This window comes from Mchenga conophoros, linkage group LG2 (assembly GCF_057382185.1).
Source record: "Mchenga conophoros isolate Kocher_MC1m ecotype Shallow Benthic linkage group LG2, M_conophoros_male_GT1.1, whole genome shotgun sequence".
NCBI lineage: Eukaryota > Metazoa > Chordata > Actinopteri > Cichliformes > Cichlidae > Mchenga > Mchenga conophoros.
The window spans coordinates 20,634,512-20,657,376 of record NC_140527.1 but is presented as its reverse complement, the minus strand read 5'-3'; the positions used below and the strand labels follow the sequence as shown (position 1 = coordinate 20,657,376).

The following is a 22,865-nucleotide window of genomic DNA, read 5'->3' as shown; positions in this document are numbered from 1 at the left end:
ATATGGCAGCCTCGCTTCTGTCAGCCTGCCCCAGGGCAGCTGTGGCTACAACCGTAGCTGCCTCCACCAGTGTATGAATGTGAGAGTGAATGAATAGTGGTATTGTAAAGCGCTTTGGGTGCCTTGAAAAGTGCTATATAAATCCAATCCATTATTATTATTATTATTAGTCATGCACTCTGTGTGTGTTTGTGTAGTTGTGGCAGGTCTACAGTGCGTCACGAACACAACAGTAAGCTGATTGTCACGATGCCATCAGGAGCTCAAACCAGTGACAAAACTGAAGGTGAGCAGTGTTTTCAGGAAATGCAGATAAACAGACAAAACACAGCACAGTCCGCACACGTGGCACAAAATCAAGCTGACTGTTAGCTCGACGGCTGCTGCATAACTTGCCTTTTCTGTCATGCAGTTTCACTGCTGAACAAATGTCTGGTTAATTGTGATTTGTGGTGGACTTGATATACGTCTGTTTTAGTGGTGGCTGCACACACCTCCTCTCACTCTGATCCATAACCATGTCTCCCTGCAGAAGATCTGCTGCGTGGAAAGAGAGTCTACATGACTGCCAGCACTGCTCGAGAGCACGTCAACAAAGTGTGGGAAAAGGAAGGTAGGCCAGAAATAAAGGCTCCAGGTTACATGTTTAAGGCTCTTCTAAGCCCCTCCCTCCAGACACACGCAGACACATTCACCCACATGTCTCTTGTGGATTAAAAGTCAACCCTGACTTTCAGCTGCATGTGAGATTTAAAGTCTTTTCTCCCAGATCAGCGTGTACTGCTTAACCTGTGATTTAGTAGGAAAAAAACCTGTGATTGGCCAAAGCGTCCCATTAAGACAAGAGGGAACTTCAGCTGCCTTTCAGCTCTGTCAAACTTCATTGTGCTGGAAGGTTGTTGTGTATTAAAATATGATGCTTATTCCAGTTTCAGTGAGGAGATTACAGCATTTCTGAGTATTTGAAGCTGGACGTTTGGTTTGGGGGTGTGTTAGAGAGCCAACATGAAAGAAGCTGCTCGTTACATATGTGTAAAATGCAATGTAACAAGTTTAAAAAAAGAGAGAGATCGCTTTGGCTTTTACTATTGTTTATTTTTGCTCTGCATTTATTAAGAACGTGCTCATGCTCTCATACAAATACATGTATAACGTGGCCAGTCATAAAAATACCTGAGTGCACACCTTACAGTCACGAAACTTTAGTGTGTGTGTGTGTGTGTGTGTGTGTGTGTGTGTGTGTGTGTGTGTGTGTGTGTGAGCAGAATTCAAAGCACTACTTGTGTTATTTCTTCAGGTTTCTTCCTCAAGTGTCTGTTCTCTGGGCTGGAGGAGTGCATGTGGTCCAAAGAAGGGGGAAGCAGTTTCTACCCTGACCTCTTCTTCCTGGAGCTGCTTGTGGTCCCGCCATGCAGGTACAACATTACACAGTTGGCACAGTAGCACCTGTTTGTTTTACACTGAAACACCTACCACTCCGACCTGTAATCTGTTACTGCTGTACGAGCAGCTTATTTTTATTCAAACACTACACTCCTCATCTCCCCCGTCAGGTATCGTCCAATCAATCGCCTGGGTGACCAGATGTTTACTAACGGTCAGACAGTGAACATGCAGGCTGTCATGAAGGACTGTGACATCATAAGAAAACTCCTGGCCCTCATAGCTGGCGAGAAAATTGTCCCGGAGACAGAGGTGAGTCGGAGACGATGAAACATGAAGAGTGTAAGAAGCTGAGCAGCTGAAGCGTTTCTTCCATCCAGATTGTGATGGCAGAGTGGATGTGGTTCTTTTCAGGCTGTCGAGCAGACGGACCAGTCGTTTCTGTCCGGGATCCTGGGAGCGACTCTAACAGATAAACTGTACAACGTGTGGGTCCGCCTGCAGAGCCACGTCAACATCGTCTTTGACAGCGACATGGACAAACTGATGACAGAGAAATACCCTGGGATCAGACAGGTACCTCACTGCACACCAGCACGAGCACAGCTGACCAGGGTTTAGGCAAGTAAACCTTACAGTTTCTCACATTACGTTACAGATCCTTGAGAAGAAAGACGGATTATTTCGGAAACACATGATGGGCAAACGTGTGGACTACGCCGCAAGATCTGTCATCTGCCCAGACATGTACATAGGCACCAACGAGATAGGAATACCTATGGTACATCCCTACCTTTGTTAAAGAAGACGAGATCAAAATGGTATCAGGACTGGAGCTCAAAGTTTTCTGGCTGTTTTGTGTATCCGTGCAGGTTTTCGCCACCAAGCTGACCTACCCTCAGCCAGTCACTCCCTGGAATGTGAAGGAGCTCCGGCAGGCCGTTCTCAACGGGCCCAACGTCCACCCCGGTGCCTCCATGGTGATAAACGAGGACGGCAGGAAAACCATCCTCTCCCCTACCTGCCTCGCACAGAGGGAGGCGGTGGCCAAGGAGCTGCTGACACCCTCTCCAGGTCCACGCAAGATGCCCATGAAGATCGTAAGTCAGCTGCGTGGATTGAAACAGCAGTCAGTCACAGATTTAACGCCCTGCGTGAGCGCTCACTAGCTGCGTTTCGTCTGCTCAGGTGAATCGACACATAAAGAACGGAGATGTTTTGTTGCTCAACAGACAGCCGACTCTGCACAGACCCTCCATCCAAGCCCACTGTGCACGCATCTTACCAGGAGAGAAGGTAGCTCCGAGCTCCTCAGCCGCTGTGCTTTGTGGATTACTTTGATCTGTACTTGATCTCAACTCGATCTTCCAGGTGCTGAGGCTCCATTATGCCAACTGTAAAGCTTACAATGCTGACTTTGATGGGGATGAAATGAACGCTCACTTCCCTCAAAGTGAGCTGGGCCGAGCCGAGGCCTACACGTTAGTCAGCACTGACCAGCAGTACCTCGTCCCCAAGGTATGTGTGTGTATGCAGACAGTACACAGGATTAACACTGCAGCCCGACAGTCTCAGGGATTATAGCTGCAAAACGTTATAAACAGACTGGATTATACATGTAAGACGACCACGAATAAAAACCCTCTAAACTTCTATTATTTCTAATGGCCAGCAGGGGGAGACTCCTGCTTATGGAAATAGAGCCTCTGGTTTTAATGACTCATGTATGGAAGCCCGTTTCTGCCACAAAAATTTTAAAAAAGTATCCATAACTTGAAATTTTGAGTTGTTTTCTTGAAACTTGGCGTTAGCTCTGCCCATCAGTGATCTACCTGAATGAGGTCATTTTCTTGTTACCCGGAAGGATATGGCGCAGACTAACGTGCACTCAAAACCGGATCGCAACAAATCGGCGCTTTTGAGAGTACGTTTGCTGATATTAACGCCATGTGATTCAGCTAATAACACAAGAATTTCATCATTTGTGAAGCCACGCTGAAAATACTCAGAAATGTGTGCATTCATGACTGGCTGCAGTACTGCTAGCTTAGCATAGCATTTGTAGCCGAGGGCTTCAGCTTCTGGGTAACAAGGAAATGACGTCATTGACGTAGGTTACTGATTGGCAGCGCTAACTCGAAATTTCGAGTTACTTTTCTCAAAATTTTGAGTTAATAAGTCAAAATTTATTTACTTTTTTGAGAAAGATGAATTTGTTTTGTTTTGTTATTTTTAGTGGCAGAAACAGGCTTCCATATCCATGAGCTTAGCAATAACCTTCACTTTTACTCAAAGACGGACTGATTTAATTTTTAACGATCAAGTTGCGTAACCTTGAATGACTTTTGGATCTAAGTACATCAGGTGACCTGTATTTGTGGAGTAAGGGAAGTTGTGGCCTTAAGAGATCAAAAGTCTTTATTTAGGTGTGCATAATTATTAGGCAGCTTCTTTTGGGCCAAAACAATAAACTTAATAGACTTTAAAAAGGCAAAAAAAAAGTCTTTCAGAGGGATGCAGCATTGTTGAAATAAGATATTGGTGTGTGATCACAGAAACCCAACCCTAGTCAACACGATCACAAGAATTGTGTTGGCGTTAAAAAGACAAATTAACCGGCGAGGTGCAGGCGGGGTTCTGGTCTGGACTGGCGTTACTAAAGATGAGCTCGTTGGACCTTTTGGGGTTAAAGACTAAAACTCAACTCCCAAACCTGATTCTGGTTTTTATGCAGGACAACGCTCCATCGCGTGCATCGAAGTACTCCACTGTGAATCTGGAGTAAGGGCCTCCTTCCTCTCATGAACTGCAGGTTGTACCTTCTCATTCTTCTCTCCTCAGGATGGTAAACCTTTAGCAGGCCTGATCCAGGACCACATGGTGTCAGGAACAAGGATGACAATACGAGGCTGCTTCTTCACCAAAGACCAGTACACTGAGCTGGTGTACAGAGGGCTGACTGACAAACCGGGCAGGGTGAAGTTACTTCCTCCAGCAATACTCAAACCACAGCAGCTATGGACGGGAAAACAGGTGAGCGAACGTACATTTGAGTTTTGGTTTTAATAGAAGCTTTTCAGCGTGATGCTGGAAGCTGAACGAAAGAGTTTAGTCAAAGGTCAGCGTGTTAATTATCCATCGTCTTGAACTCTAATAGTAAAAATAAGGAATTCATGGCTTCAACATCTCTTGTGTGATGATTTCGGTGCTCCTCATAGGTGGTGTCGACCCTCCTGCTGAATGTGATCCCAGAGAAAGCTGTGCCTCTCAACCTGGCTGGCAAATCAAAGATTCCTAGTAAGGCGTGGATCCAGGTCCCACCACGAGCCACTCCAGGGTACCAACCCGAGAGCATGTGTGACTCTCAGGTATGTACACTCTTCGAGCCAAAAGTACTCGAATTACTCAGTTACTAAAGGAGACCAGGGATCTTGTATTTCTGATTTGGTTTGTGGCGTTGACGCTTGCTTCTCCTCTTCTTTCGAACGTCTTTGTGTTCAGGTGGTGATTCGTCAGGGGGAGCTGTTAGTTGGGGTTCTGGACAAAGCTCATTATGGCTCCTCGGCTTACGGTTTGGTGCACTGCTGCTATGAGCTGTATGGAGGGGAAACCAGCGGCAAACTGCTCAGCTGTCTGGCTCGACTCTTCACTGCATACCTGCAGCTCTACAGAGGCTTCACTCTGGGTAAGAACCCGGATACTGACCAGTGTTCTTCGTTCCTCCCCTGAACCCTGTTAGTATTACTGCAATCACACAAATGTGTCAGGTACACTGAGAGCAACCTGGAGAAAGATTCTGCACACTCGAGCTGTCCTTTGGTCAGATGAGACTAAACTAAGAAACGCTGCTGATGTTTGGAGAACGCAGGAAGAGAGAGACCACAGGGAAGCACGGTGGTGGGACTATTATGCTGCGGGGACGCTTCAGTGTGTCTGGAACTGGGAATCTCATCAAGGTGGAAGAAACCATGAAGGATGTGTGAAGATTTTGAAACACAACTTTAAGCAGTGTGTCGTCCCACATGACAACGACCTAAACACACGTCCTGGTGAAGAACGACCTCCAGAAGTTCAAAGTGAGCGTTGCTGACTGACCTGCACAACGTCCTGACTTTAAAATCTGTCGAGTGAACCAAAGACCAGGGTCCTCGCTAGAAGGCAGTTAAATCTGGAGGATCTGGAGAGGTTTGCCAGAGAAGGACAGGCTGGGGTTGCTCCAGAGACGTGCATGAGACGACTGCAGGCTGTTAGCCAGCATAAAGGATGCACAACTGCATCATCATTTTCATCCTGGTAGTTTTTGGTTTTAGGGGAAAAAATAATGTAACCATCCAGCATAAAGGGATATATTAAAAATTCCTTGCTCTGTTTACCAGCACTTGGGAAATGATTGCTAAATGCTGATGATTCACCTGTTTGTCAGTTGTGTACAAGGAACAGAAACACTAACTTTTTCCTTTGACCTGTGCCCAGGTGTGGAGGACATCCTGGTAAAACCAGGCGCCAACAAGCGGAGGAAGAAAATTATTAAGGAGTCGCTGAAGATTGGAACCAAAGTGAGTAAAGCTAATGTGGTCTTCACTGAACAGCCTGCAAGCATGAACGCACGCTCTACATTTGACACCACAGAGAGACTAAACTGCAGCTTTGTCAAATTCAGTGCTTCCTCCTTCCTGGACGCCACTGGCCAAAATGGCTGCCACAGTAAAGGTGTAGTTCATGGGCCCCATGGTGCTGGAAAATGGCCTGTGGGGATAAATATGTACTACACACAGTAATTATATTACGCTTACCTGTACACAGTCATTAAGTGTCTGTGTGTAAGGCTGTTTCCAGTTCTGCTGTGTCCACAATAACGCTTCTACAATGCTGACGTTTCAGCAGGCAGCTGGGTTTATAAATCACTGGGAAAACACGTGTTATAAGACTCGTTCGTACTGAGGACGTGTGAATGCAAACATCAGTGAAACACTGTGCTCGTAGGCTGAATGTGGGAATGACAAGAATGAGATGAAAGCAGTTCGTGGCTGTAGTGAGATGTGAGAGCCACAAAGATCAGATGAGAGGGTGTGGAATGGTCTGTAGTGTGCAGTGTGACACTGTCAGCTATAGCGGATGTGGCTAATTAATGGGGAAAAAGGAAGCTGTGTTTAGCTGTTAACCACTATAGAAACGTGCTCTTAATAAATGAATCTGTGTTATCTGCAGGGTTCCATAAAAACTGAGTTTTCTAAGGAGAGCGCTAGCAAACACGCTTTGCTTGTGAGTGAAAAACAACAGTCATTGGTGAAAAAAGAAAAAAATCACTCCTTCCCTGTTGGTGGAAAAATGTACCATGTCGACCAATCAAAAAAATGATATGGCAACATGTGGCATCTGGTTGTTTGGGAAGAGAGGGAAGCTTTAGGAGTGAGCGAAAGAGAGAGAGACAGTTTTGATACATGAGAGATTAGTGACGTTTATCGTGTTTGGAGTCTCAAGTTAGTGTGTTGTCTTGTGTAGTTAGTGTGTGGTGTAGTCGTTGTTTTGTTTTGTGTGTCAGTTCTACTAGTGAACGTCACAGTTGCTGCCTTAAAGCCACCAAAGGCAGATTGCAGCGTAAACGCTGAGTGACACAGCTGTTGTCAGACCTGCATGTTTATCCCTGTGCTGTTCTCATATGTGTTAGAGTGACACAAACTATTTTTTAGAGGTGGGAATCACCAAACATCCCACGATACGATATTATCACAATACTTAACGCACGATACGATATTATTGCAATTTTTTAAAAATATTTTGCGATATTCAGATTCTGTACATAAAGGTAAACTTTATCAATATTCATTTTATCTAATATCAAAGTCTCACGCTCAGTCTTTCTCTCATTTCAGTCAGTTTTATTGTTGACAAACTGAACGGTTTGTGCCACAGTCTAGTCCAACTTAACTGAATGCAACCATCTGGTACAATTATAGCTATTCTGAACTATGCAATATGAAAACTATGCAGCCCCTTCAGCAACTGAAGAATTTGAAAGTAAATTAAAACAAAATATAATTTTACATTAAATAAAAAAGTTTTAAACTTAATTAAAATAAAACATGTCTTAAATTAAAATAAGTAAACTGTCATGTTTATTGCTGCCAAAAAAAACACATTTGGACAGTGAAGGAACGTCAGGATTCTTGCTCAGAAAAAGGATCAACATGCTCTGAAGTCAGAGTTCCAGTCCACAAAAACTTTTTTTGTAACAAAATATCGATTTCTGCTGTCCCTGTATCGATACATTATTAGCAAAGAAAATATCACGATACTACACAATATCGATTTTTTTCCCCACCCCTACTATTTTAGGAGTTGTATAAATAGTTTTTGTGCCTTCTTATTTGATGCAGAACAGCTGATTGTTCTGTAAATAATTTTAAATGGTTATATAAAAAACGTCTGAGCCTTGGCTGTATTTTTAGGTAAATAATACCAAATAACTTTGTTGTTTGCAAAAATTTCTGTTTGCATTTCAAGTTATCAAAATGATTCGCTAAACATGTTTTTGGTTTTTACAGTCAAAAATATCACTTTCTACTCATATTTTAAATTTTGTCTGAATTTAGATAAATTGTGCTGATACAGTTTGTCAACAGGAGAAGAATATCTCTAACAAGTTGATTTGTTCACATTGTCACATCTTAATTTTTAAGTGAAATGTGCATTTTGAGTTTATACATGATGTATATAAGGCGACCGTTTCCTTTTGCAGTACCGGTATTTTTGTGTGGTTCGTTTTTCTATTTCTCAACAAAAGGTGAACGAAGGTGTTTAAGTTCACCGAGGATGGTTTGTTTTAATTTTCACATGGTCTTACTGAAGTGATGCGAATTGAAACATGCATTCTTTTTTTTCGGGGGGGCATGTGCTGGAAAAGCTTGAAAAGGGACCTTGAAAGTGCTTAAAAAGTGCTTGAATTTGACCCTGAAAAAGGCCTATGAACCCTATATCTGCTTCACTCACATTATGGTGATAATAATCTGCAAGTGGTTGCTGCATTAGGTGATTTCCAATAGGGGGCAGCAAAGTCTACATATTTTCAGATTGTCCACATGGTGGCTTTAAAGATTCGGTGCTTTATTATTTTTGTTTTTCCTTTTTTCTTTTTGTCATTCAGGCGCTCCAGGCTGCTTTTAATCTGCCCTCCAATGTGGACCAAGCCGAGGCTCAGAGTCGCTGGCAGGATGCTCACCTCAACCCAGACCAGAGAGACTTCATCACGGCCGACCACAAGTTCAAAGAAGTGGCAAACCAAGTCAACAATGATATCAACAAGGTAACCTGTCACTGCTGTTTCAGAGCCACGTTGTTCCTCCTTTGTTTGCTTTAAGAATAGAAGGTTTAATGGTCCAGTCACACGTCTGCGTCGTTGCAGAGGAAGCGTCTAAAGAAACTCATTTGATTTGTTTCTGAATGTGTAAAAATGTATGTCAGAAAACGTCTAATCTCATCCTGTATATCAGATCAGTTGATTTATTGTTGGGCTCTAGTGTTGTCATGATTGGTTATTGAGACTGTTTTTAACAACATTATAGATTTATCCATTTTAATTGCATCTTCTAAAGCATTAGATCGTTCCTTTCTATAACTCAGACACCCTCAGACAGGTTTCACTCCGTGTTTGGTTTAATGCAGTGTGCATGTTGTTTTGTATGCTGGTTAGGTATGTATGCCAGTTGGACTACACACCTCTTTCCCAGACAACAACCTCCAGCTGATGGTCCAATCAGGAGCCAAGGGGTCTACAGTGAACACCATGCAGGTACGGCCCTCCCCCTCGCTCTCACATTCACCTTGGCTTTCCTTTTGATTTGATAGCCAGGTGTGTTAAGCTACAGATGTCCTGACCTGTGTGTTGGTGTGTGTTTCAGATTTCCTGTCTGCTTGGTCAGATTGAGTTGGAGGGCCGTAGGCCTCCACTGATGCCCTCTGGGAAATTCTTGCCGTGCTTCCAGCCCTACGACCCTGCGCCCGGTGCTGGAGGCTTTGTTTCTGGAAGATTCCTCACAGGCATCAAACCACAGGTAACGTTTAAAAGTCACTTTTACATGATAGCTCCTTTTGTGCGGCCAGGTTAAGTTTTTTTTTTATAACGTTACTTAAGGAGGTAGACTTTGATATTTTGAACATTTAGCTGTCTTGTAGATTTAGAAACATCCACACTCAAATGTTTAAGACGGCTTGAAAAATGGCAAAAAATCATATTTTCATTTTCGTACACCCCCCAAAACAGAAATCAAAGTTGAGACATGAACTCAGTGATGAGGAGCTTCATTGTTATTATTGATCACTTCAAAAATTCGTTGCGGCATGCTTGATGTAAGCGTTTCCATGAGGTGAGCGAAGTTTCTCCAAGTGGTGAAGACGGCCACACGAAGGGCGTCTGCTGTCTGGAACTGTCGTCCGTTTCTGTAAACTTGCCATCCATCCCCAAAGGTTCTCAGTTGGATTTAGATCAGAGGAACACGCAGGATGGTCCAAAAGAGTGATGTTACTCTCCTGAAAGAACATTGTGTACTGTAGCGTTGTCCTGTTGAAAAACACAGGCGTTACCACACAGACAAGGGTCACATAAGAGAAGAAAACTCTCTGCCACCTTTCAGTGTTGCATGTTTGGTCCAAACGGTTGATTCTGTGGCGTCCAAGGAGACGAGGCCTTTGAAGACATTTGTTTTTGAAGCCCTTCAGTCTCAGATGCCATCTGATGGTTATAGGGCTGCAGTCGGAACCAGTAACGGCCGACTGGACCATCAAGACACTGGAGGATCGTCCAGTGTCTTGATGGACAGCCAATTGGATCCTCCGGCTCAGTGCTGGTGAATTTTTTTGGGGTCTTCCACTTGAGGTTTTTGTTCCATAACCCTCAGGATCATTTAAGAAATTACTTACCTCAGCCGTGATGGCGTGCTGTGAGAGACCCTATGCATTGAGGGCGGCTCACACTCATACCATAAAAGAACCACTGGAGTTCAACCCACCGAGACCACTTCCTGTAAAGGATCCCAATGCGGTTGTTCTCATTTTATGCTATATAGAGAGAGCTAAACCTCGCTGCTAAGAGCAGCTCCTTAGAGTTCAGGTTTGCTGCTGATGGTTTTTTTAAAGTAAACTCTGCTTCTGTTGGGCACAGTTGAAAGATAATAAAGGCAAATATGAGGCACCTGATCAGAGTCTGGAGTGGCACAGCACAGGATTTGAATACTTTCTTCCTTTATGATGCATTTCTTTCATCCTCAGGAGTTTTTCTTCCACTGCATGGCTGGCAGAGAAGGACTGGTCGACACGGCCGTGAAAACATCCAGATCAGGATATCTGCAAAGGTAACAAAAGTTTTACTAACACAAGCCCCAAAAAACACAGAAATGCTCCCTGTGTCTGTCTGGGGCAAGAAATGCAAATATTATACGAATTTTACTCACTGTTGTTTTGGCTGGCAATGAGTGCTGTGCAAATGAAACATTATTCAAATCTGAGTTCACAGGATTTCTGAACAGCATTCATATGTGCACTGCTTTGAGCTTTGTAAATCTCTTTGCATGCCAGCGTGGTCGGATAAAGCATTAGTCTTCGTTTTGGAGTGAACACAAACAGAGATGATTTGTAACCAGAAACCCTGTTTTGATATGAGATTGAGAAGCAAGTTGATTTGATTTCAGAGGGAAATGTTGCTTCCATGTGGCAATGTGTGGAAGTGAGCAGCAGAGAATATCAAACGCAGGTGTTTCAAACACAGTGTAAGGTCATTAATATGGCACATCTGCCCCTCTGCCTCCTTCAAACCATTTCCTCTGCAGATGTGTCATAAAACATCTGGAGGGTTTGGTAGTGCAGTACGACCTGACGGTAAGAGACAGCGATGGCTCTGTGGTCCAGTTCCTGTACGGCGAGGACGGACTAGATATCCCCAAAACTCAGTTCCTGCAACCAAGACAGTTCCCCTTCATAGAAGACAACTATGAGGTATGAACACAGCGAGGATGTGAATGGTAATCTGAGACGGTCCACATATCAAGGTAGTGCTGCAAAGCTAAACTTTACCAGCCATGGCTGATGATACACGCATGGCTGGCTCAGTGTTTCATCATCTGTGTACTGTCTGCGTACAGCTCGACAAGTTATAAAAAGGTTTTGATGGTAAACGACTTGTTAACCGCAACCTTAACTTTGCACACAAACCATTTGTTGATTCACAGCCACATTACAGCTCCCTGTGATAGTGCTGTGGAAGATCGCAGCCAAATTCAGTGCTCCCCCCTCTGTGGTTGGTACTGGCCAAAATGGCTGCTACAGTGAAGGAGCAGGTCATGGGCCTCGGTGGGGGATAAATATGTACTGCATACAAGCACATTAGTGCTCAGCAACTCAGATAATACTGTGCAGTTTCCATGACGATTTGTTGTATTGTATTGTATTGTATTGTATCTTTATTTGTTTCAGACATATAAAACAAAAAACAATATATACACACTACATATATTTTCATTTACAGATACGAATATATATGTAGATATACACACACACACACGTATGTGTTCAGATAAACAAAAAATATATAATGAAATAAAACAAAATCGTCTGACATAATGTAACAATGTTTGGTCTGAAAAGGAGTAGGAAGAAGTATGAACATACTTATTAATTCCTACCCCTGCTCAACATCTTATTGATCCCACATAATTCACCTAATTCCCATCATCACATACTCCACACGATACACGAGGAGAACCTATATAAACTTGGCTACCGTGACTGATATAATTTGGATATAATTTGATATTTTTATACATACAATGGGTGATCATCTTTATCGGTATCATATTCTTCCAAAATCAGTTTTCGAAGTATTTTCATGAACTTACTAATTCCTGAGCATTGCTGTAGATCTATAGTAAAACTATTAGCCCAGCTGTTAACAAAACTATAAATATTTGTTAACTGTTAGCTTAGTTTAGCATGAAGCTACAAAAAGAAAGCTAAGCCACATTAATCTGAATGCGCCCAGACTATGGGGTTATTATTTTAGTGCCTCTTTTGTGAGCGCACGTAAAAATATTTGCAAGTGCAAATGTTGTATTTTGAGAAGAAAATTATTTTGAGCTAAGAAAAGTTTAATTTGAGCAAACAAAATTCATTGCTGCGTGCAAGAAGTCTGTTTCAGTGTTTGCTAATATCCATATACATATGCAATAACAGCCCCTCGCGCTCAGATCTCTGCTCTGTGTGCTCACAGACATCTGCACACCTGCTCTCAGTGTGTCGCTCGCGCTCTCAGCAGCTTTCCTCCGTGCACGCTCAACTCTTTCTGTACGCCGTTATAAGTGTGCCACAAAACCAACCAACCACAGACTTGTGATTGGTTGGTTTTGTGGCACATATATATTACATATATATATATTATCCATATACACACACATTATTGTGTGTGTATATGGATAATAGCAAACACTCAAATACATTTGCACATAGAAATGAATTTTTTTTGCTAAATTAAACTTTTCTTTATGCAAAATAATTTTCTTCTCAAAATGCAAAATTTGCACTTGCAAATATTTTTACGTGCGCTCAGAATAGAGGCAGAAAATAACGCCAAAGCAGACAGGAACTGATTTGTTTACTGCGCCATTCTTTCAAGCTGATGCTTGGCAGACTCCGGTTGCCTAGGTAACCTTCTACTATATTTTCTAACCTGTCATGTGTGATTATCCTGCGCTCACATTGGTAGTCACCATGTATATTGGGAGTAAATGTCAATGGTCTCTGGTCAACACATCTGTCTGAAATTGCTTCTTACGTGGACAAAGCTTTAAGGAGCCTCCACCATAAGAAGTGATTTGCAGCACAAAGTCAGTGACCTCCAGAAATGACGAGCGAATAAACAGCTGGCGAGTCCCGAGATACACTTTCCTCACTTTCGAGGCGATAAGTTGAAGCGGCTACAAACGCGTGTGCCGGATTTTGGTGATTTAGATATAACAGGATAGTAAAATTGTCAGAGTGACAAATATACCAAGGCAGCTGGTGCTTGAATGTCTGCCGGCGAGCAACAATAAGTGACAGTGACGTGCAAAGAGCAAATGACTTCCTGTGTACAATGCCAGTTTGAATGAAGGAGACGTGTGTTTCCTTCCTGCCAGGTCATCAGGAGGTCGCAGGGCCTGGATGAGATTTTAGCACGTTTAGACCCTCAAAGTGCCACTAAGCACTTTGCTGCCATCCAGCGCTGGAAAGCAAAGAGAGAGTTAGCATGTCCACGGAGTGGTATGTAAAAATGTTTGTCTTTGCAGGGAAATTATTTCCCACATATTTGCCCGAATGATATTTTCGAGATGCACTGAGTGTAAAATCTTGGACCAGTGCTGATGGTTGACATGTCTGCCCAACTCTTTCCAATCACACAGTTTGATTGTAAAACTTTTCTTTTTGTATGAAAAAGTAAAAAATTGTCTAAATTACCACTTTGAACTGTTGTAGGTCGTAGCAGCAACTTCATCAGGAGAGTCCAGTGAATCGTTGCATGCATATTTGTGCATTGCCTCTGTAACTAATGTTTGTGTTTCCATGTTTTCATCTCTGCCAGGAGCGTTTTTGCTTTTTTCCCAGAAGAAGCTGGGAAAATTAAAACAGACTGATGAAGTAGAGGCCGACTGTGGCAGAAATCCTGCTGTGCTGCAGGTACGTTTGCTCTTCCTCAGCACATATTGTATAACGTGAACTCCCGACCTCCAATGTAGTCGAAATAAACAGCGTACTGAATTCTGTTCACTTCACAGCTTGTACAACAGTGGCACACTCTGGATGAAGCTAGCAGATCCAAATACTGCAGGAAGTCCTCCCGCTGCCCGGAGCCGTCGCTGGGCCTGTTTAGGCCTGATGTCTGCTTTGGATCAATCTCTGAAAACTTTCATGGCATCACAGAGAAATACCTGCAGAGCAGAGACACTGCGAACCAAGACAGACTGGACACACACAGGTATTCAGTGTCTGAATATTCAAATGGGGACAAATACCTATTACAGTTTTAGAGAATGCCTGTGCTTTGCTGATCAAAAGCACTTCATTTAATGATCATGAACTAGTGTGAGCACATCTAAAAGCAGAGAAACATCATAGCAAAGGAATGCAATGTTCATAGAAACCGCAAAAAACCCCAAGAGCGACATCGTAGACTCTACAGTCTTCAGTTACCATGTTAAAGTTCATGAGAGTTCAGATAGAAACATACTAAAAGGCTTGTTTGGCTCTTCTCTCTACAAAAGAACCACATCAAAGTGCTCTTAGAGGGTTAGGCTGACAGTTTGGCCAAAATAGGGTTATGCAACAGAGCAGCATTCAGAGCACAGCAGCAAATCTAAACGAGAGCAGCTGAAAAAAGATAAAGTGCTGGTAAGCACTCAAAGTCCACATGTGAGTCTGCCTGAAATTTACAAGAGCTGTGTGTAAACAAATGCCAAATACCAGGAAAGTAAGGTTGCCAAGAGGAGTGGTCCAAATATTTCTACACAGTAATGTGAAAGCCTGATAAAACTGTTCCTGTTAAAGAGGGATGCACAGAGTCCTGGGAAAACCTGATCGAAAAGAAAGATCCCAGAAGTGCATTTCTAATTAAACGAAGGACGAGAACCACCAAATAAAGTGATGACAGCACGTGTGAATGAAAACTGAGAGCTTTCTTTGTGTAATTCGAGGCTAAATATAGACAAAGGGGTTTTTACGCTCATGTACCTAGAACAGCTGGAAACAGCTGGGACAGATGATACTTGTGCAGGCTATAACTTTCTGTTTTTGTCCTCAGCCTTCGCCAGCTGCTGCATTATAAGTGGCAGCGTTCGCTGTGTGACCCAGGTGAAGCTGTGGGTCTGCTGGCAGCTCAGTCCATAGGTGAGCCCTCCACCCAGATGACTCTCAACACCTTCCACTTTGCTGGCAGAGGAGAGATGAACGTCACTTTGGGAATACCTCGGTAATGACTCGTCCTCATCGCAAATGTGGGGGCACAACAGTGTCATAGTGCCGTTAAAAGAGTCTTTGCACACTTTAATAAGCTTTTGCACTTGGTTGATTCAAAAGAAGTGTGGGCCGAAGGAAGCATGAGGTGCTGGTTGAACCAGTCGAACAACAATACGGCGGCTTGAAAAAATAGAATTACGGACAAAATTGCACACTCATTAATGAAATTGAGGAGTGGGCCAACACGTTACAGTTGTTTCCAGTTAGCTGTGTCTGTAAAGGGTTTTGTTAGGGGTGAACAGTTATCAAACACTCAGGTGAAGAAATGACACTCAGACAGTTCAGCAGGTAACGTGCACGGGTGAGAGCCCAACAAGACTCACACACCCCACACTTGTCTTGCATCTTTATTTATACACTCAGTATAGTGATGTCACATGGCAAAGCAAAGATAAAACAGGAACTTAGCTGCACGCTCTTCACTCGTGGGGAGAGAACATGCGGTTTCTGGAACTTAATCTAACAATAACAGCTTGTTTTCACAACTCATTGTGGTGTTGTGATGTGACTGTTCAGAGAGTTCATGATAGAAAGACCTTTGCATAAGCAGAAATATTAAACACTTATCAGTATATCACTCAGTTGCATTTCATGACAATAAAACTTAAAAATCCTCTAACAGGCAAACTGTATTTTTAGTTCATACTCACATTAAGGTTGGGTGGCACTACGTGTGCAGCGGGTTGCTGGCAGCATCCCTGTGTCAGAGGCTTTTGTTTTGTCTGTCAAAGCCTTCCACTATACCTTCCCTCAGTTTCTCATTTTGTGTGTGTCCTCCTCAAAGTCTGAGAGAGATCCTGATGGTGGCCAGCGCCAACATTAAAACCCCCATGATGAGCGTTCCAGTGCTCAACAACAAGAGAGCTTTGAAGAGGGTGAAAGTGCTTCGTAAGAAGTTGGCCCGGGTGTGCCTAGCTGAGGTAGGAATCACTTCTCTTGCGCGTCTGATTTGCTTACTTATTCACCTTCCCAATTTTCACTCCCTCTAATCTTTATTGCCTGGCACATGTTCCCTGATCCTGCCTGTCATTAACTGTGGCTGCATGTGAGGAATGAGCGGGAGGAACTCACTGCAGGTGTGTGTGTGTGTGTGTGTGTGTGTGTGTGTGTGTGTGTGTGTGTGTGTGTGTGTGTGTGTGTGTGTGTGTGTGTGTGTGTGTGAGAACAGGTGCTGCAGAAGGTGGGTGTGGTTGAGACGCTGCGAATTGAAAATCACCACAAGCTGCGGGTGTTCAAAATCACCTTCCATTTCCTGCCTCCAGAGCGCTACTCTGATGATAGGCTGTTGTCACCGCAGCAGATCCTCCACTACATGGAAACCAGGTGTGTGTCTGTTTCACTGTGCCATAAAGGAAGCACTGTCATTGTTCCTCACCTTCCTCACGCTTTGTTTCGTCCTTCCAGGTTCTTCCGTCTCCTCCTCGACGCCATAAAGAAGCGCTCTGCCAAGCTGGCCTCCATCGCTGTGGAGACCAGGAGGGCCACCGCCAGAGACAGGGATGATGACGGCAATGGAGCAGCTGCCTCAGGAGGGGTCTGTTTTTTAATTCAGTGTTCTTTTGAAGCATTTACAGCACATGTGGTGTTCAAACATTTTCTTTCCCACTACAAAAACAAACCTTTGTCACGTTGTCATTCAGCAGTTAGATGATGGAGAGGAAGAGCAGGAGCGAGAGATCGTTGACGACCAGGAGAATGAAGGAGATACTGACGCTTCGGATGCGAAGAGGAAAGGCAAACAGGAAGAGGAGGTATGAAGATAAGAAATGTGGTGTGTGCTTGAAGCCCACTCTCTTTCCTGCCTGTCGCAACTGCCAGTGGGCGATCGTGGGGAGGCTGACAGATACAAAACAGGAAACCAGACACAGTGCATGAGATGTTTAAATATGAGGTGTGGGAGTCCTCCGCTGGGATGAAGTTGGAGTCGTTTTTGAACAGCTTGGTACTGATCCACTCCACGTACTCATTACTTATTATACTTATTGATCATTTTTCCCTGCGCACCAGGTATGGTGAAATTGGCTCGGTTTGTCTCCAGTACACCACAACTCATGCTAGGCCCTTCACCTGGGTCTGCGTTTTCTCCAGGATTCGGGTCAGACTGACTGCTTTTTCTTTTCAAATATTTATCGATCACTATGCTGCGTGGTCTCACAGCATGGCTATTATGTAATTATATTATGTCTTCTTCATCTTCTTCTGTTTTACTGGCAGTTGGCAGCTCTTTTAATTAGAGCAGGCAGTTGTACTGCCCTCTATTGGAAGAGAATATAATTCACGGCGATCGCTTAGAGCAGTGGTTCCCAAACTTTTTTGCTAGGCCCCCCTTTCTTTTAAAAGAAAATCTTCGCGAAAATCCAGAATGTGGGATACTGTTTGTCAGGATTTGGAGAGCCCAGCGCGTGCTCCCAACGCAGGGGAAACTAATTCTGCAGATGAGACCTACCTTGTGCAAGTGAAGCCAAAGGAAAGATATGCTTCATCATATTTTCTAGTATTTGGCTTGGAAGGAAGTTGGTTTGACGATGCTTCATCTTCTGCTTTGAGTTTTTGTGGGAGCCCCGTCAAAAACCTGTCCATTATGCTAGCAGTGTCCAAGCATTTTTCTTGTTTGTTTTTTAATTCATACAGGGCCTCCCCTGCAATGGCTCTGCGCCTCCCCTAGGGGGCGCGCCCCACACTTTGGGAACTTCTGGCTTAGAGTACTAATCAGGTGGAAGTAGATCATCTTCCACGGCACACCTATGTGTCACGGCACAGTGGTTGGGAAACACTGCTTTAAAGACACAACACATTTTGGGGTCAGCTTGGAAGAAAGAAAGATAATTGCACTGTCACACCCAGGCCAATAGTACAAGGAAATTGGAAACTGTCCCAGATCGAAAACAACACACAACAGATGTGAAACTTAGACATGAGGTCAGAAGTCACATGGGAATCTTCATATATCAGTATCATTTCCTAAGTAATTTTCATTTATTTGACCTTGAAGAAAAAGTCAGACGTCCAAAGTAATGTGCTCTTTTGAACATGTGCTTCCCCGTGTGTATGTTGTCAGTACAAACAATAGCAGCAAGAAATATAGTTTTACGGCTGTATAACATTATTGTCACTCTAGCCTTCAGATCTGAAGGCGGGGTCAGAGGTGAAATGTCACATCAATCAATCAATCAATCTTTATTTATAAAGCACTTTTCATACAAAAAAAAAATGTAGCACAAAGTGCTTTACATAGTTAAAAGCAGCCCACCCCACCCTCCAACTCACTCCCCACACTCTCATTAACATAAATGATGTGAATACACACATATCCCCCCCCACACACACACACACACATACACACACACACACACGCGCACACTTAAAGAGTAAAAATTGGGCTGGGCTCGCATGAGCCAAGTGAGGAAACACTATAACAGGGAGCCGTCTGCACCGGGAGGCGGTCACAGACCGCAGCCTCCAGGCTGGGCACACAGCAGGAGGGAGGCCAAGGAGCCCCCCAACCAGGCTGAGAGGACCCCCAGAGACCCCGCAGCCACAGTCGATCACAGCCCCGGTGCAGAGAGCGCCCTCTGAGGAAACACTGGAGATATGACACAATAGGATATATACAGGGTAAAATGATAAAATAAATAAGAAACAGGATACAATATAAATATAAATAGAGTAAGAAGATTAAAAAATGAATAAGAATAAAATCAATAAATATTAGGTAAAGTCTAAATTAATAATAGAATAACAGGATAGAATAAATAAGCATAAAATAAATAAACGCTAAGTAAAAGCTAAATTAAAAAGGTGGGTCTTGAGCCTGTTCTTAAAAACATGTACGTTCTCTGCGGCCCTGAGCTCCTCCGGCAGGCTGTTCCACAGATGAGGACCATACCACTGAAAAGCTGCCTCTCCGTGAGTATGTGTCCTGACTTTAGGGACAATTAAAAGGCCAGTACCACAGGACCTCAGGGTCCGCGAGGGTTCGTATGGTAAAAGCAGATCTGAGAGATAAGAAGGCCCAAGACCATTAAGACATTTAAAAACCAATAAAAGAACTTTAAAATCGATCCTGAAACACACGGGGAGCCAATGCAGCGATTCTAAAACCGGTGTAATGTGGGCCCGCCCTCTGGTCTTCGTCAGCACACGAGCTGCCGAGTTTTGCAAAAGTTGTAAAGTTGAAATATTCTTCTTAGGAAGACCAGAGAGCAGGGCATTACAGTAATCAATGCGACTGGTAATAAAAGCATGCATCAGCATCTCTGTGTTGGCCCGAGAGAGAATAGGGCGGACTCTGGCTATATTTTTTAGATGATAAAATCCAATTTTGGTTACATGTTTATAGGGCTGCTCAATTAATCGAATTTTAATCACGATTACGATCTGGGCTTTCAACGATCATTAAAAATGACTGAGCCGATTATTAGCCCCTCCCTCATTTATCCGCGCCACCTTAAAGGCCGTCTGTGAAAATATTGTCGGGCATAAACCGGTCCGTGGCGCAAAAAAGGGTGGAGACCGCTGATTAAGAGGACCCGAGGGAAGCTCGGAAAGCTAAGCAGAAGTTATTTGGAGAGTGACTGCCGTTGGTTGAAAAGAGAGTTTAAAAAAAAAAAAAACTTCAGTGGTGTTGCACACTATTTTATATTATTTTTTTAAAGTCATTGTTAACCCTTTAAAGCCGGTCAGAGCAGCACGCTCCGTTTTGCGTAACTATTTTTAAATCCCTGTAGAATCTGAACCGTGTAAGCTAGCGCAATAATTTGTTTTGCATATGAAACCGGAGGAGTTGTACTTACATCTGATGCCATCAGCTTGTCCTAGGTCACGGTTTCGTTCCACATATAGCTTTGCAAAAATTGCATAAAAAGCGCTTGCAGGAACAAAAACATAATATTCCAGAAACACGCTTTGCCGTTCCGATCAGCTGTTCGTAACACTTCCCACAGTAAAATGATGCACCTGCTGTTTTCTTTGCAAATTTGCATCATAGGATTGTTTTTTGTTTTTCCTGCAGTATATAAAAATTGCTGTATCTCCAAAATAAAACTATGAAGACACTCAAAATAAATTTCCTGTTGTTGTAAACTATTTTTTTGCAACTTTATTGTATTTAAAGTTTTGAGGGATAAACCTCTTAAATTTCTCCAAGTAGAAATATATGTAAACAAAACAAAAGCGATTTTCAATTTTTTTTGTAGTTTATTGCACTTTTTTGCAATTTATGTAATTACTATGGACTTAATGCATACATATTATTAAAATATGGGCTATAACAGTTGTATTGATGTATAGCAACTTGAAATGCTCCCACAAATGGCACTACAACATGTAAAAAAAAAAATAATATAAGCTCTGGTGGACTTGGTTCTATGGTAGGTCTTAAAGGGTTAAATAAATATCGTCAAATAATCGTGATCTCAATTTCAGTGAAAATAATTGTGATTATCATTTTTGCCATAATCGAGCAGCCCTACATGTTTAACATGTGGGATAAAACCAAGCTCAGAGTGAAAAATAACACCCAGGTTTTTCACTTGTAGCGAAGGACATAGTGAAAATGCCTGTAATTTAGACAAGAGTTTCTCTCTCTGAGCCTCAGGACCGACGATTAAAACTTCAGTTTTGTCCTGGTTAAGCTGTAAAAAGTTTTCTGCCATCCAAGATCGTATATCTAAGATACAGTTAAAAAGGGCATCCATTGGTCTGGTGTCATCAGGAGACACGGAGATGTACAGCTGTGTGTCATCAGCGTAACTGTGAAAGTTCACTCCATGCCTCCTGATGACACTGCCGAGAGGGAGCATATACAAATTAAAAAGTACAGGGCCTAGAACCGACCCTTGAGGCACACCACATGTCATTCTATGGATCTTAGAGGAGCATGTATCCATACTCACCATAAAAGTTCTGTCAGAGAGATAGGAAGTGAACCAGTTGTGTACAGCACCAGAGAGGCCCACCATGTGTTTCAGTCTGTTTAAAAGAATAGCGTGGTCTACTGTATCAAAGGCTGCGCTTAGATCCAGTAGCACCAGGACTGAGAGCTTTTGGGAGTCCCAGTTACATCTAAGATCATTTAAAACCTTTAGGAGAGCAGTCTCTGTGCTGTGGTTCTCCCTAAATCCAGACTGGAATGTCTCCAGGATCTGTCTATCATTGAGAAAATCAGTAATCTGAGTAAAAACAAGTTTTTCTAAGATTTTACTTAAAAATGGTAAGTTGGATACAGGTCTGTAGTTATTAAAATCATTACAATCCAAATTGCTCTTCTTCAGAAGGGGCCTCACCACCGCCGTTTTAAAGGCAGCAGGGAAGACACCCAACTGAAGAGAGCAATTCATCATGTATAAAAGCTCAGCCTCAAAAAATCCATAAAGTGTTTTAAGGAGTGAAGAAGGAATTGGATCTAAAAGACATGTGGTGGGTCTCACTGTGGAGAAAACCTTCTGAAGGTTCTCAGCATTAACCAGGACAAAGCTGTCCAGTGTCTCCTCAGGTACAATCGAGCCCTCAGATGTGTTTACAATCATATCGCGATTAGATAAAATATCAGATCTGATGGCGCTGATCTTTCCCCTGAAGTGGTCTGCAAACTGCTCACAGAGTGAGTCTGTGGGGTTTCTTTGGGAGCTGTTAAAATCAGGGTTAAATAAATGATCTATGGTGGAAAAGAGGACCTTGGGATTATTTTTGTTATTACTGATTATTTTGGCGAAGTATGAATTTCTTGAATTCCTTAATGTATTATTGTACATTTTAAGTTGCTCGCAAAATATTTGATGGTTGATAGTATTTTTATTTTTCCTCCATCTCCTTTCTGCTGCCCTGCAATTTCTTTTGAGTTTTTTGACTTCTTCGTTTCTCCAGGGTGATACGTGTTTTACGTTAATCTTTTTGGTGGTGAGTGGAGCAACGGAGTCAAGGCTTTTCTTCAGTTTGCTGTTGAAATGATTAAAAATCAGATCGCAGGGTGCAGGTAAAATCACAGGGGGGCATTCGTCTAAAACCCTGGTAAAATTTGCAGCCACTTCAGAGGTTAGATAGCGCCTCCTCACAGTTCGCACCGAGGTCTCCCGCTGAATAAAACCGGTGATGTTAAAAAACACACAGTAGTGGTCAGAGACAGCCAAGTCAACAACAGAGGACACACTGGTGGACAGCCCATGGGTGATGACCAGGTCCAGAGTGTGTCCTCTGTTGTGAGTCGGCTGCGTGACGTGCTGGGTAAAATCCAAACAGTGAAGAATGTTTAAGAATTCTTTTGCTGCAGGGTCAGAAGGATTATCTATGTGCAGGTTAAAATCACCGGTTAAAATTATCATATTATAGTTTGAATGTATGTTTGTTAAAAATTCTGAGAATTCCTTGATAAAAGCAGCGCTGTCTGTCACATGCCATTTTTAATCTTCACTCAGTACTTTTTATGTTTTATATGTTTATAATATGCGCCA

The 22,865-nt window shown here is 42.9% G+C and overlaps 1 protein-coding gene and 2 non-coding genes across 4 annotated transcripts in view; all 3 read left to right on the top strand.

Moving 5' to 3' along the window:
* polr1a (RNA polymerase I subunit A) overlaps positions 1 to 22,865 on the top strand; it is a 29,634-nt gene that overhangs the window by 2,378 nt on the left and 4,391 nt on the right. The window contains exons 7-32 of one of the 2 annotated variants that reach the window (XM_085287660.1): positions 198 to 286; positions 533 to 613; positions 1,298 to 1,415; positions 1,554 to 1,695; positions 1,798 to 1,959; positions 2,042 to 2,164; positions 2,256 to 2,483; positions 2,572 to 2,679; positions 2,755 to 2,901; positions 4,225 to 4,416; positions 4,602 to 4,751; positions 4,885 to 5,068; positions 5,857 to 5,939; positions 8,528 to 8,686; positions 9,074 to 9,172; positions 9,282 to 9,434; positions 10,648 to 10,730; positions 11,205 to 11,370; positions 13,545 to 13,668; positions 13,988 to 14,082; positions 14,181 to 14,380; positions 15,203 to 15,370; positions 16,202 to 16,337; positions 16,586 to 16,740; positions 16,822 to 16,951; positions 17,061 to 17,168. In XM_085287660.1, the coding sequence (XP_085143786.1) occupies positions 198 to 286; positions 533 to 613; positions 1,298 to 1,415; positions 1,554 to 1,695; positions 1,798 to 1,959; positions 2,042 to 2,164; positions 2,256 to 2,483; positions 2,572 to 2,679; positions 2,755 to 2,901; positions 4,225 to 4,416; positions 4,602 to 4,751; positions 4,885 to 5,068; positions 5,857 to 5,939; positions 8,528 to 8,686; positions 9,074 to 9,172; positions 9,282 to 9,434; positions 10,648 to 10,730; positions 11,205 to 11,370; positions 13,545 to 13,668; positions 13,988 to 14,082; positions 14,181 to 14,380; positions 15,203 to 15,370; positions 16,202 to 16,337; positions 16,586 to 16,740; positions 16,822 to 16,951; positions 17,061 to 17,168 (3,583 nt within the window). Of the gene's footprint in view, positions 1 to 197; positions 287 to 532; positions 614 to 1,297; positions 1,416 to 1,553; positions 1,696 to 1,797; positions 1,960 to 2,041; positions 2,165 to 2,255; positions 2,484 to 2,571; positions 2,680 to 2,754; positions 2,902 to 4,224; positions 4,417 to 4,601; positions 4,752 to 4,884; positions 5,069 to 5,856; positions 5,940 to 8,527; positions 8,687 to 9,073; positions 9,173 to 9,281; positions 9,435 to 10,647; positions 10,731 to 11,204; positions 11,371 to 13,544; positions 13,669 to 13,987; positions 14,083 to 14,180; positions 14,381 to 15,202; positions 15,371 to 16,201; positions 16,338 to 16,585; positions 16,741 to 16,821; positions 16,952 to 17,057; positions 17,169 to 22,865 lie in introns of both variants that reach the window. The other variant, XM_085287650.1, reaches the window with a different exon arrangement.
* On the top strand, positions 6,024 to 6,160 carry LOC146581872 (small nucleolar RNA SNORA5). The gene has a single exon (XR_014888948.1). It is a non-coding gene; the product is annotated as a small nucleolar RNA SNORA5 (small nucleolar RNA).
* LOC146581871 (small nucleolar RNA SNORA5) lies at positions 11,641 to 11,754 on the top strand. The gene has a single exon (XR_014888949.1). It is a non-coding gene; the product is annotated as a small nucleolar RNA SNORA5 (small nucleolar RNA).